General features: G+C 44.2%; 1 protein-coding gene across 1 annotated transcript in view; it reads right to left on the bottom strand.

Moving 5' to 3' along the window:
• Positions 1-14,661, bottom strand: part of LOC128079686 (collagen alpha-1(VII) chain-like) — a 97,159-nt gene that overhangs the window by 34,216 nt on the left and 48,282 nt on the right. Inside the window, exons 45-60 of the mRNA XM_052681124.1 lie at positions 14,361-14,405; positions 14,169-14,240; positions 13,759-13,794; positions 13,612-13,647; positions 13,000-13,041; positions 12,118-12,171; positions 10,967-11,005; positions 10,632-10,667; positions 9,659-9,784; positions 8,517-8,663; positions 7,098-7,220; positions 6,712-6,828; positions 1,887-1,967; positions 1,740-1,790; positions 784-819; positions 609-653 (exon numbers count right to left, since the gene is read on the bottom strand). Of these exons, the coding sequence (XP_052537084.1) occupies positions 609-653; positions 784-819; positions 1,740-1,790; positions 1,887-1,967; positions 6,712-6,828; positions 7,098-7,220; positions 8,517-8,663; positions 9,659-9,784; positions 10,632-10,667; positions 10,967-11,005; positions 12,118-12,171; positions 13,000-13,041; positions 13,612-13,647; positions 13,759-13,794; positions 14,169-14,240; positions 14,361-14,405 (1,086 nt within the window). The remainder of the gene's footprint in view (positions 1-608; positions 654-783; positions 820-1,739; positions 1,791-1,886; positions 1,968-6,711; positions 6,829-7,097; positions 7,221-8,516; positions 8,664-9,658; positions 9,785-10,631; positions 10,668-10,966; positions 11,006-12,117; positions 12,172-12,999; positions 13,042-13,611; positions 13,648-13,758; positions 13,795-14,168; positions 14,241-14,360; positions 14,406-14,661) is intronic.

Here is a 14,661-nt window from a genome sequence, read left to right as displayed (position 1 = left end):
GAAGCAGTAATAGAGGACCATCTCCTTTCCATTGCATTTCTGATGGATCATCTGGTTGGGCTATCCCAACCAGATCCAAACCATAGAATCATAGAATATCCTGAGTTGGAAGGGAGCCATAAAGATCATTGAGTCCAACTCCTAAGTCCAACCAGAGTCCAACCAGATTAGGACTGCCCCTGAACCCATCCCTCCTATCTTGCACAGTGGAAGTGCACAGAGTGAAAACAAACTTGAGTAATTGTAAGATATGAGCAGTACTGTGAATCTCCCAGGCCAAGAATAATGCAGATATTAATGTAATACTGCAGATACCATGAGTTTGAGGGAGAAGGAAGAAGTTCACCAAGGAGAGAATTACTGAGGAGCCAAAAAAACACTACAAATATGTCTAAAGCAGATGTGAAAAACTCAAAGTAGGGTCCTCTGCTCATTCTCAGTGGTCCAAACCATGGATTACTAACTCCTGAACCCACCAGTTCCAATGGCCAATTTTTACCTGTGACTTTTAGCCTCTAAATGAGACTGCCCTGGGGAGATAGACCTCCATCCTGTCCCACCCCAGCACTGTTGGGTATCTGCATTAAAGGTAGAACAAAAGCACTGACCTTTTGGCAATGGTAGAGTGGAACTGGACGGTCCATTTCCTCCTTCTGTAAGAAAACAAATGATGGTACAAAACAGAGTTTGGATTCTGCATGACGGGAGAAAAGACTATTCACATCCTCACCACGTGCAATGGTGGTGAGAAGAGCCCTGGGCATGAATATTGTAATATTATACCTTAATTCTCTTTGGGCGCTGAGGTCCTGGATATGTCTTGAAAAGAAAGGAAGAAAGCATGAGAGCAGATGAGGAAATGTTTCCCCTCTTGAGCTGTGGAAAGGGTATCTTCAAGCAGTGAGATGTTACACAGCAAATCACTGCATTGTAGCAGGGGTAGAGGTGTCTTGCAGGGCCTCCATGTGTGGTCAAGAATTGTGAGATCCTCATTGAAACACTCCTGGTTGGATATGAGGTGGTCTCTAGGCTCACTCTGAGCCACTCCAGCCTGGATAGGATACCTGAGATCTGATTGTACCCATTGGAAATGGGCTGTAGGGTCCACAAACCATGAAATGCCTTGGCACAGACATCCCACCATAACTCTGACTGTCTACAGACGTCTATAGAATCATAGAATCATTTGAGTTGGAAGGGACATTTAAAGCTCACCTAGTCCTCTGCAGTCAACAGGGACACCAACAGCTAGATCAAGTATGAGAAGCAACATGTCACCTCATGGCACAGATAAGCTGAGCTCAGTGCTACTATAGCCCACTGCAAGGACAGGGCAATGGTCAATTACTGCTTTCAAGCAAGTTAAATTAATTCAAACTCAGAGATCTAGATCTATGTGTTTATAAACACACATTTACATGTTTATATACTCCCACAGATATCTTCTATACTCTCAGGACAAAAAAAAACAAATCAGGTTATCATGTTCCATCATTGATTAAGTTTGATTTTCTCCACTTCTGCTTTGTGAGCATCACGTTTCCCTTGCCAAACACAGTGAGAACACTCTGCTCTGCCAAGAAATTCAGCTTCATCAGCAGATGTTCCTTGCTTTATTTATTAATATTTATCACTAACCTTTCACATACACCCTCTACATTTGCCACTGAGAAGAAGCAAATTGGGCTTCTTTTGCATCCATGTGTTTGAAGACAACCTTGTATCAGGTATTCACTCACCACGGATCCAGATGGGGATTTTGGAGCTCCTGGGGCACCGGGAGGGTGAACCTATGATAGAGCCAACAAGAAATGGTCCCCATTCCCTTATGGCTCTGCTCTTAGACATTGTTAGCCCAAAGCCATTAGGGTGTAATGAGGCTTTACCATGTGTCTGTCATGCTGGGCTGATCTCCTGGCTCTAGAATGCCTTGGAAGTGCAGAGCCATCTTCTGAATTCATGTTTTCCTACAGGAAAGAAAGCAGTATCATAGAATCACAGAATCATTAAGGTTGGAAAAGACCTCTAGTCAACTCTCCGCCTACCACCAACTACATCTTACAACCAATCATCCCACTGAGCATCTCTTGTGCAATTAACTTATGGCTATTTCAGAGGAATAATACCTAAAATCTTGCAACTTTGAACTCTACTTTCCTCTCTGTAGCATCCATGTCTGGGTAACACAGATATGCATTTACTGCACCCAATATATCTGACTGCAGTAATACAACTGTTTGATCACTCTACTCAGTAATCTTGCTGACATTTGCAATGCTCATAGTTTTTGTTGATACATATTTAAGACACACATTGTAAAGCTTGTACAAATAGTTACTGGCTTGTATCATGAATTGGTCATAATACTAGCAACAGTAATTTATCTGCTTGCTGTTTTAAAACCAGTCATACTCCTAGCTCAGTGTTACAGCAGTTATTCCCTGACCCACATGGTGGTGAACTGCAGAGCAGCTTTGGCAAATATTCTGATATGAAAGCAAAAAAGCAATAGAGTGATTCACAACAACAGAAGGCAGGAAACCTCCGTGCACTAAAAACTCAGCACTGAGCCTTGCCAGGAGAATAGGTAAAAGAGGAACATATTGGGGTGGGATGCAGTTATTTGGCACTATTTCCACATTCATATTATTATTATTTGCAGAATCAAAGACCTGGATTGACCTCAAAATTTAATCTAGAATCATGTGTTGAGGTCTGTTTTGATGGATTTAACTAACTGGATGATAGTTTCATTTACTGGCTAATAAACACAGGAAGTTTCTGACTCACTAAAATACATAATGAAAAAAGATATTTTTGCCCAAAGAAAACTGAAATTCTTTACTGAAACATGGTGAGGAGCAAGAAAGAGGAAGAAAAGATTCACCAGTGATGTGCTGGCACACATTGCTCAGGAGTGCTTGTTTGGGATGGGTTTTGGCCATCCTGCACTGAGTTGCAGCTGATCTGCATGCAGAGCAGATACAAAATGCTGCTGCTGCTTTGCTGTGGGTCCGTATTTACCGTGAAGAGCATCGTAAGGAAAAGGCAAGGCAAGCCCATGGGTTGCCAGGACCTTGCAGAGATTTTATGGCAACCCATATGCATGGGATCTGATAATGCTGCCATTTACAAGGATGGTGGGAAATTGCAGGGGGTAATAACTCTCCTTCATTCTGCAATTCCTCCGCAATTTTAGCAGTTTCCAGCTTTCCAGATCTGAGATGCCAGCAATAAGGTACCACAAGGGAAAGGAGAGAAGCTGCTGCTTTCTGAAGCAGTGATTTGCTGATAGTGAGTGGCACTGTCAGGAAAAAGGAAAAAGGAGAAAGGAAAAGGGAAAGGAAAAACATGGAAAGGATACAGAGGAGAGGAGAGGAGAGGAGAGGAGAGGAGAGGAGAGGAGAGGAGAGGAGAGGAGAGGAGAGGAGAGGAGAGGAGAGGAGAGGAGAGGAGAGGAGAGGAGAGGAGAGGAGAGGAGAGGAGAGGAGAGGAGAGGAGAGGAGAGGAGAGGAGAGGAGAGGAGAGGAGAGGAGGGAAGGGGAGAGGAGAGGAGAGGAGAGGAGAGGAGGGGAGAGGAGAGGAGAGGATGGAAGGGGAAGGGGAAGGGGAAGGGGAAGGGGAAGGGGAAGGGGAAGGGGAAGGGGAAGGGGAAGGGGAAGGGGAAGGGAAGTGAAGGGAAGGGAAGGGAAGGGAAGGGAAGGGAAGGGAAGGGAAGGGAAGGGAAGGGAAGGGAAGGGAAGGGAAGGGAAGGGAAGGGAAGGGAAGGGAAGGGAAGGGAAGGGAAGGGAAGGGAAGGGAAGGGAAGGGAAGGGAAGGGAAGGGAAAGAGAAAAGAGAAAAGAGAAAAGAGAAAAGCAGAAGGAAAAGAGCTGATGTAATGAGCTCTGGAAAGAGAAAAACGGAAATAAAATGAGGAAGAAGAAATAGTTCTGCAAAGAAAGAGAGAAACAGCAAAGAGCATAAAGACATCAGGTTTAAAAAAAAAGAAAAAAAAAAAAAAGGAGAGAGACTGAAGGTATATCCGTACGGAGAAAACAAGGGGCATTTATCTATATTAACTCTGAAAACGAGTGAGTTGAGGCTGGGAGATGGAGGGGATTGACCTGTCAAATCCCATAATGCCAAAGAATTGGTTCACCCATGGAAAGAGTCACCTCCCACCTCTTCTTGCACGGGCATGTGTATCAGGGCTCATCCTGTCTCTATATCAGTTAATTTGCTTCCCCCATTAACTCCTGCCAGTCAGAAATTGCATCTCTGAGATGAAGCTTCTTGGGCTATTACAGACTGCTTCTCTCTGGGGCCCTGTGAACCTTTTAACAGGTAAAATTTGTGATTGCAGCTGCTGCTGACGGGAAAACAAGCGGCTCTTATTTTGCTCTCTTTGCATTGTGGGGATCTGTGCTGTGGGGAGAGAAAGACTGCTCCTGGCTCCTGCCTATGGGCCATGTTTTTTTTTCTCTTCCTGAGGACAGAGGGGATAAATGGAGCAGGTGGTAAACCCAAAGTGCTAACTTTTGGATAAAGAGCATCTCAACGTTGGTCTCAAGCGATAAATAAGCCCCTGGTGATAAATGATTGTGACTCTGCATCCCATGTAGGGGATGTAATCCCAGATGTAGGGATTAATTGAACTAATGACACCCCTAATTACTGAATACAGCACTACATTTGGTCCCAAAGCTCTCTTCCTTCCCAGTGCCATGGTCATAGTGTTTGTGCACACAGATGCATTTAGTTCCCTTAAAACAGACCAATAGGGCTCACTCCCTTTTCATTAAGGTGGAAGATGTTCTGTCTGATTGATTACATCCAAATGCGATGAGGTTGCTCATGAGAAGCATCCAGCATAACTCAAGTCCACAACTTCAGATTTGGGATGGTCTAATTCATAGGCTGTGGGTGCAGGTCCATAGGGTCTGAGGTCTGTTTACTTTAGAGAATGGGGCACTACAAAGCTCCTACCTCAGCCAGGGTCCTACAGCCATTAGAAATGAAGGGTCACTGTCCCTGGAGGTGTACAAGGAAGGAGTAGATGTGGTACTGCTTTAGTGGACATGGAGGTGATGGGTTGATGGTTGGACTCGTTGATCTTAGACATCTTTCCAACCTTAATGATTCTGTGATTTTATGATTCCCTGTCTGCTGGAAATAGACTCTGCATGCTCCTGATTGCATGCACTGTGGCACACAAACACGTGTGAATGCTCCGTTTGTGTGTTTGTGCTGGGAGCCCTCTCCTGGCTGCTGCAACTATTGTGAGTCTGTGCAGAGGTAATTTGCAATAGGAGAGGAGGCAACTTTCCAGCAAACTATTCAAATCAGAGCAAGATTTCCTCTTGACAGAGCCTCTCCACTTTAAGCTACCTCCCACATGGCTATTCCTAGAAATATTGGATGCTGTTCATAGTAGAAACAGTGCTTGAAGCTGTAAGCAAACGCTCAAGGGATTTTTCTGTTCAGGCTGTAGGCAACCTGTCTCCAAATGTTTTATACTGTCCCACATGACATCCTGGTCATCAAATGGGAGAAGAGTGGATGTGAAGGATGGACTCTGGATAAGGAATTGGCTGGATGATCGCACTCAGAGAACTGCAGTCAGTGGCTCAAATGGGAAGACATTATATTGAAATCATAGAATTGTAGAATCATTAAGGTTGGAAAAGACCTCTGAGATCATCCAGTCCAACCACCAACCTATCCCCACTATACCCACTAAACCATGACCCTCAATGCCACATCTCCATGTTTCTTGAACACATCCAAGGATGGTGACTCCACCACCTCCCTGGGCAGCCTGGTCCAATGTCTGACCACTCTCTTGGAAAAGGAATTTTTCCCAGTATCCGACCTGAGATGTGTTAAAACAGCACCAGATGACTGCCTTTGTCCTCTCTTCATCACTGAGGTTGGTGTCACTTAGTACATGGTATTGGGGTAGGGTCTACCAGCATTACTCACTGCTCTCATAATTACAGTGATGTGAAAACAAAAAGATGTTGGGTTTGGTAGATGGAAGTTGAGCATGACATGGGCTCTTGGAAGAAAATGAATATCTGGGAGAGCAGAAATAGTGAATTTGGATGCTAGGACTCAGACAACCACATCTTTGCAGAACACCAGTGTATTGCTCATCAGCTCACCTCTGATAACTGCTATCAGCTTCAATGTACCCTATAACTTTGCTGCAAATGTTATAACACGACTTAGAGGGTGAACATGGACTTTTAAAGCAGCTGTAACTCCTGATTATGGAAGAAGCCTCTCTCTTTCTTACTGTCCCTCAGTAACTCATCTCTTCAGTTTTTTAATAGACAAATGTCTCACAGATCTTGAAAAAGAGCTGTGTCACCCTTCAACATTTCCTATGGGACAGTCACTTTGTCTCAGTTGACCCACAAAGTTTGTTATATTCCAATCTCCTCTTGTTGAAATTGTCATTTTTCCCCCCATCAAAATGTGTAATTAACCTCCAAGAAAATTTATCAAGGGTTCTAGGGGATTCCCTGACATATATGAAGGACACAGTTGGCCAACAGCATCCTGCCCAGACCCCATGTCCAAGCAGTGCTCTTCTCTGTGGATGTGTTTGGGGGCTGTTCCAGGGCTCAGAGCAGTGGGTGTGAGATGAACATCCCAGCCTCCTCCAGTCTATCACTGATCTCCACAATGGTCCTAGTATGACCTACTGCTGCTGGGGAATACCTACAAGTCTGTTGTCCTCTTGTGGTTGTCCTTCCATTCTTTCCTCCAGGGATTCGAGAAGCTCTATGGACAGGTTTCCTTCCAGATCATCTTCTGGATGCGGTGAGGGCACAGAGAAGCTCTGCAGAAGGTGATGGAATAAATACAGCATAATCTTAATGATTACCAGAGTGGAACATGGAAAGCAAAGTTTCAGGTACTGAAAGTGATTCATGCAGAAATCCTTATCCTTTCACTAAATTAATTTTGTCTGCAGTAAAACAGAGGAAGAATTCACAATATTGCAAAGGGTTTGTCTAATCAAGTTCTTCAGAATGTAATCCCTTTGCATCTATTTAATCAGCACAACTAGGAATGTAATTAAAAGTCACTGAACAGGCATTTACATACATTGCTGAGAGACATATTTGTCCCTTTTGAGTCTCCCTCCCTCCTTCTCTCCTCAGACTCCAATGATTCAGGAGTGTTCCCCAGGGGCTGGTGCTCAGAGTCAGAACCATCAACAGATGGACCCTGTGGAGAACAAAGTGACTGCTTTTCTACGTCAAGACCTAATCCACAACACACTGCTTTACCCACATTTCCATTCATTAGAGGCCCAGGACAAAGCTGGAGAATCAAGTTTCCAAGGTCTCCCTTGCACCTTATTTGGGAAATGCCAATGATGTTGGGCTGTGGCATCCAACAAAGATCCCCAGTGGGTCAGGGGGCTGCTCAGGGGCTTTGAGGTGAATGTTTTGTCTCTTCTCACCTTAAACCCCAAACCAGGTCCTTAGAAAGAAGCATTCAGCTCCTTCCCACCCTGTCCTGGACAAACAGGCCAAGCCATCTAATTATACCCCATACCCCCATTCATAGTGGCAGAGATAGTGACAACATTTATGAAAAACTCTGATCATTAAGATGAACAAAACTTCCTTATTGTCATAGCTTTGGTGTCTTTGCTTCCCAAATCTGGCTCCAGGCTTGCTGGTATTTGTCCATTTTTGGTTTCTTGGTACCTCTGATGCAAATAAACCTATTGGTGAGCACTTCATTCCCCCTCAAGGCCCTAAAATGTAGTCATCCTGGTTGCTGTGATCTGAAAAAGCAAGATCACAGTAAGATCCTGGAGCAGAGTGAGGATAAGCCTGCCTTACCCTAAGTGCCTGAGCAACAGGTCATCATTGAACCAACCACAGAGAAAGACAAATTCACCATGAGCTGGCTCCAAAAACTCCCACATCTCTTTTGCTCCAACTACAAACAACATTTCCACCCATGACTAACAAGGGTTTATGGTGAGTCACTGCTTGACTGTCATAAGAGAAGATTAGAAAAGCCTCACCACAGCTGCCAGTGATGTTTTCCAGACTATCTTTTATAAGACTGTCTACTATGGGCAAATTAAGACCCAAGACTTGTCCTGCAGCTATGAGAGGTAGCCTGGATACAGCTCTCTATATTTATTCCTGGATGTGTACTGCAACATACAGGAACTTGGGTCCAGGATGGAGATGAGCCATAACATCACTAGTAAATTCCTAATTTCCATAACAACAAATTATCTGTTACTTGCAATTGCCAAGGCTGTAGGCAATTAGATTATCTCCAGAAATTAGCATGGTTACTTGAGCAAATGAGAGCTATGGAGTCATGGCAGGGACAAGAAGGAGCTGTATTTGAGTAGAGGGGAAAGGAGGATGAGGGATGAGCAGAATGCATCACTGGAGCATGGACTGGAAGCTCTGGCATGCATCAGAGGTGTGAGCTCTTGATGTTATTCCTGCAGAAAACTGAATGGACAAGAGCACAGATCTATGACTATACCTCATGAACTCTGCTGCTTGTTCCCACCTTAGGGAGTCCTTCAGACACCAGCACCCTAAATGGAGTGTCCACTGCCAGACTCTGTGCTTCTTCTGTCACCCCAGTGCTGGTCAGGACATCATGGGAATTATCAACTGTCAATGAACCCTGTAACATCAAAAAAAACCAACATGGCTTTGTGTGACCATGACAAACATGATCTTCTAGGAACCACAAATGAAAAAATACAGATTCTGATGACTTGTTTCTGCCCATCACCCTGGCACTCCAGCAGTCTCTGTCCCACATGCTGGTCTTCCTCTACCAAGATGGAGAGAGTAACAAGCAGTCCCTGCTCACCATTTCATAGAATCACGGAATCATAGCATCAGTCCCAGCACAGAGTACTGAGGGACAACACCTGTCATTGATCTTCATCTGGACGTTGAGCCACTGACCTCTACTCTCTTTCCAGTTTAGAGAGAAGAATGCTATTGGGGACTGTGTCAAATGCTTTACTGAAGTCCAGATAGATGATATCAGTGGCTCTTCCCTTGTCCATTGCTGCAGCTATGCCATCGTAGGCCACTAGGTTGGTCAGGAAGGCCCTATTCTTGGTGAAGCCATACTAGTTGTCCTGTATCACCCCTCTGTCTTATGTGTGCCTTAGCATAGCTTCCAGGAGGATCTACTCCATGATCTTCCCCAGCACAGGGTTGGCGCTGACAGATTGTGGTTTCCTGAGTTGTCCATTCTACCCTTCTTAAAAATGGGTGCACAGTGACTTTTTTTCCAGTCACCATGGACTTCACCTGTCCACCATGATTTTTCAAATATCATCAAGAGTGGCTTGGTGACTACATCAGCCAATTCCCTCAAGACTCTAGGATGCATCTCAGTGGGATCCCAAGTCTTCCTACCCAGGCTATTCCATGTCCTTTACTTTTGAAGCCAACCTTGTGATCATTTCTCATGTTTTCAGCTGCTTTGCTCTCCAAATCCCAATTCCAATCCAACAAACCTTCCTGGTGTGAGCCTTTAGCCTCTTTCAGATTAACATGCCTGCAAGTCACTATAAACTGGATGACTGAGGTGACCTTGAAGCCTTCATTGTCTCATTTCCTTCTAGGTCTGTCCATGCCCTGAAGATGACAAATACTCACACCATGTTTGGGTGTGTATGGAAATGCCTGCTTTCTCCTGGAGGTCTTAGAGCTGCCCAAGTGCTGCATCAGCCAATCCAGCCCCTCCTGTAGGATCGCATTGGAGAGGTGCTTCAACAATGCTAGCTGCAACCAACAGAGGCCATAGTTTATTGTCACTCTCCCATCACCAAGAAATAACAGTGCTATAGCCAACCTGGAATGATGACTGATGTGTTTCCAAGAGGGTAACAGAGCATTTGGCCCTGACTGCCAGCAGTTGATCTAAATGTAAGTGCTTATGGCTTGGGCATCTAGGAATTGATTGATGGAAGTTATGCAATGGCTCTCTCCATTCTAAATAAATCCCCCTACACTTGATTAGATAAGTCAGATCCTCGTCTCCTTTACTTACTTCTCCAGGGCTTACAATAAGGAGCTGATGGCGATGAGCTCATCTATAAAGGTGTAGTTAATGAGACACTAAAAGCTGGGGCTCATCACAATTACTGAGCTTCTTGACTGCCATGAGACTGGAATGACACCATGGCTGTATTACACACTAAAAAGTGTGTACACTGTGATTTGGGTTATGAGCAAAGGAGAAACCCCAACTTCATGCTAAAGATAGACAATATGACCAACATGTACAACAGAGCCCTGTGGCTCTCTTCTTCTTGGCTCTGCAGATGCAGAACTGAAGTACGCTTCATACAAGCAAAGCCAAGTGGTAGCACCAAGCTCTAAGTGGGTATTTTCTAAGATCTCAATTTCACATGGGCCTCAAAGCCCCTGTTTATCCCAGGAGCAAAGCTGTCCAAGAAGAAGTTACATACACATGGAAAGTTGTAAAGTGAAATCTAATAACCCTGACTTCTTGTGAGTGCCAGTGATGGACTGGGAGGTGCACATATCATCTCCAGAAGGCCACAGGGGATAGGTAGAAAAGTTATTGGAGTCATCTTATCAGAAAGAAAGTCAGAGCATTACCTACCTTGATACCATTTTCTTCAAAAAGTCTCTCCAGATCCTGAAAGAAGAAAAAAGTTTAAGAATACAATCAAAGCTCTGACTCAAAGAGCAGCAGAAACGTCCCCCTCTGAGCAGGAGCCTGACTTCAGTGCTCTGGGAAGCACTGGGTGTAAGAAAATGGCATTTCTCAAAAGACTGAACACAGTGATATCTTTCCACTCCAACCTAGGGAGCTAGTCTTGCAGGTGGTGATGGTTAAGCCTGGTGCATTCATAAGGTCTCCTCTGATATCCTGAACACAGGCAGAGGGAAGATGTTTCCAACATTAATATCTTCTGTAGTTTTTATTTTCCTTACCTTCATTTCCACTCCTTTTCCTGGTGGACCAGGCTCTCCCTTCAAATGAACAAGAACAATTCATTACTTATGACTGGCATAAAGAATGAGCAGAGGTCACAGAAATCAGGCCCTTGCTTTGCTGCTATCCTGCTCCATTACCCCAAACAAATCCCTTTTGTTGATTCACAGGAGGATTTAAAACCCACCCTGATAAATTGGCTCCTTCCCCTCCCACCAGACACAGCTAGTGGTTGTGTTTTATAGTGCAGGGATGGATCAGGGCATTGCCAAAAAAAATTCTTGGAATGGAGCTTTGCACCATCTCCTTGGCTGGGGGAATGTGTTTGGTACTGAATTAGCAATGTTTCCCACCAGAATTATGCAATTCTTTATTGAAAGGAGGGACAGATACCTGAAAACTGGTCCTCAGCCATTCATAATATGTAAACAGTGAAATCTGGATGGTCCTTCACTGCCACCAATGCTGCCACTACAATAGCAATTGTGTGGAGATGGCAACAAAGCAGAGGATGTGCAAGTTGCTCCCAAGGCTGGTGGTCCTGTTTAGAGGTGGCTGCGGTCCTGCTGGTCCTTCACACTACCACATTTGATCTGGGTCAAATGTCTCTGACAGGTTTAAGTGTGGACTTCCATATGCAAGTCCCAAGGACAGGTTGTCTACAGGTTGTCTACAGGGCTGTCTGTGTCTCCTTGCCATCATCCATCATGATGTGGATCTTCAGGTGAGTGATCCTGGGCTGCTGACATGGATGAAATGCCAGATAAGCTGTAGCAGCTTTGGATCTCCTCTGGTAGGGGAAGGAGCTCTGATGAGACAGGGAGCTGATCTGCCTCTCTGATGGGCTTCATTTCACTGAAATCTGGTTTCTGCATTGACAGATTCCGGTGGAATGAAGGGCATCAGGAAGGCCCTAGAAGTATATCTCATCTGGCTTCTGAACATCTTCCTGCCTAAATATTGTATATTTACCAAATGGAGTTGTAGAACTACAGCATCACTGTGACCACAAGTTTACAAGCCCAACTCATGACTTTGAAAAACCCAACATTCTGGGGAATAAGAGATCTGAGATAGGTGTTCTTCCCTGCTGGCCAACCCAACCCAACGGCACCAATGCAAAGATCCTTCCATACATCTGAGAACATACCTTTGGTCCTGGAGGACCTCTTTCACCTTTCAAACCATCCTTCCCTCGATCTCCCTGTAAGCCAGCAGGAACATATTAGGTCTTTATCCCCTCTAAAATTCACAGTGATCATTGCACATTACGGTGTTTCCCATGTACTGGCCTCAGACTAACAACATCCAAATCTTCGTCCACATGGACCAACCAGCCTTTTCTTCCAACTATCTCACTGACTCACATAATTAAGGAAAAATCAGGAGTATCTCTGTTCTTCACTCGAAATACACTATTTAGGTCCTTGAGAGGAGTTCCCATGCCTGAGACCTTTTCTATTGATTCTTTTCCCTGATAATAACTTTGGTTAATAATGCCATTACTGCCCTTCACTGATGCTTCCATCTGTGCTGGATCCATTCTATTGAATAGAATAGGACCCACTCAAGCACTAGATAAAATCTCCTCTTACCCACTTGGAAGCAGAGCTATTGCTATAGCAAGAAAGCTTCTGTAATAGCAATATACTTGTTGTATAGAAAAAACACGGGAGTCATTTTGGCATCCAAATCATCTTATTCCCTTTAAGCCAAACAGGCTGACAGCGAACTTCAGAACCTGAATGTATTCCCCTAATTACTGAGTTAACTCGTTTGCCCTGCAAAAACACAAGGGTCTTGGAAGGAGAATTGATGTTCACCTTTTGTTGGAATCTTCAAAAGCGATACATTAATTTTGAAGTAGCTTTGCTGTTGAAGGTGGGAACAGCAAGAATTTGCTTATGGAGCTTGAGAGTTTCAGGATATGTTTGCAGACTTTGTCTTATAAAAGTAATGAAGCTACCAACATCTGAGAAATGCAAAATAGTTACACATTCAGCTTCAAGACAAATATTTTTAAGCAAAATACCTTTTCCCCTTTCAGGGCGATGGTATTCTCCAGAGAAGACATCTGCAATAGATGGAAGAAACCTGGTGAAGGAAGATGTCTCATCTCCACGTGCTTCTTATCCCAGATAAACCATAGGCGCAAAGCCAGCAGCTCAACCAGCAATGTGAACATGCTGTGTTTGGACTCAAAACAAAAGGGAGCCAGTGTATCCTCCTCCTGCTCATGTATCAGAGATTCAGGGTGGTTGTGATGTTGGTATCTGTGTCTACGTTTCCAAAGTTCAAGTTCACAGCCAGGTTTTATTCTCTTCTGTGTCATGAGCTTCTTGCATGACCAATGATAAATGATTTGGAGTGACATTCATTTGACCATATGCAGAGGAACTAGCTGTACTGCTTTATCTCTTCTGATAAGGCTAAGAGGTAAATTGCTCTACAGCATATACTATATGTTCTGGCAGTGTGTTGTGTTCCCTGTGGTACCCAGGATTCTTGATAAATCTCAAAAATGAATCAAAGCATCCTTAAAGTTGGAAAGACCAATAAGATCATCTAGTCTAATCATCAACATGTCCCTTTCCTGATGCATAAATGCAAAATGCATAAGTCAGCAGAAGAAGGCAATACTCACAATACTGCCAGGAGTCCCAGGCAGCCCAGGCATACCCTGTGAAGATACAATACCCCCATAAAAAGAGTGAGTGGTACAATTCAGCATTTTAGCCACCAAACAGACATTCTATCATGCAAGTTTATAAATTAGAATGTGCAAACCTACAGATTCACCCTTGTCTCCCTTCTCTCCAGTAATTCCCTAGGAAGGGGAGAGAGAGGCAGGATGAGAACAAGCTGTGGTAGGGGAGGGGAGTCTCAGCATCTTCTAGCTGGCACAGCCTTCAATAGACTAACAAGCCCTTCCTTGAGCAGCTAAGCTAATAAAATCTGGAATTCACCCTCACTCCTGCAGAGGAACTCTGATATTTAATAAGGGGTGTGACTGTAGCCTCTTCCTCAGCAGGTAGGCTCATTAGGGACTTTCTCTCTCCCATTCATTTGCTCATTTTCACAGAGTTTAGAAACATCACATCCTTAGGATCTCTGTCCCTTTGTTAACCAGTGTTTTCCTAAGCTGTTAGAGGGAGATCAGACAGAACATAGGTGCAACTGCCCTTTCAGGATTTGCCTTACATCCTTTCCAGGTTCTCCTGGGTCGCCTTTTATTCCCTGCTCTCCAGGTCGTCCTGGGAGTCCAAGTGGACCCTAATGAGAAAAGGTTCAGAGAAACTATCAGAAAGAGAACACATCCAGCAGTTCCAAAAAGGGAAGCAAACAAGAAAAATGCTCACCGAGGCAGAAAATTATGATAACAACAATTATTACCCTCATTCCTCTCTCTCCTGGTTCTCCTGGGGCACCAGCTTCTCCCTAAAAAAGAGAAGTAGAAGCTTTAAAAAGCCTTCTTTGTTCAAGCCTGAACCTTCACTGGTGGTACTAATTTTACTGCACTTTCACATAGAGAAAACATTTTAGAGGGTGAGAACCAAGCCCTACAACTATTCCAATGGCTCCAAAGCAGCTGAGGTCTCCTCTTTGGAATTAATGCTTTTAAAGTTGGCACCAAGACAGCCCTATGGAGATCTGAATTATAATTAACCAGGGTTGATGTTTTGGATCTATCCTA

This window comes from Tympanuchus pallidicinctus, unplaced genomic scaffold (genome assembly GCF_026119805.1).
Source record: "Tympanuchus pallidicinctus isolate F22 unplaced genomic scaffold, pur_lepc_1.0 scaffold19, whole genome shotgun sequence".
Lineage (NCBI taxonomy): Eukaryota > Metazoa > Chordata > Aves > Galliformes > Phasianidae > Tympanuchus > Tympanuchus pallidicinctus.
The sequence above is the reverse complement of the archived record's forward strand: the minus strand, read 5'-3'. Positions and strand labels throughout refer to the sequence as shown.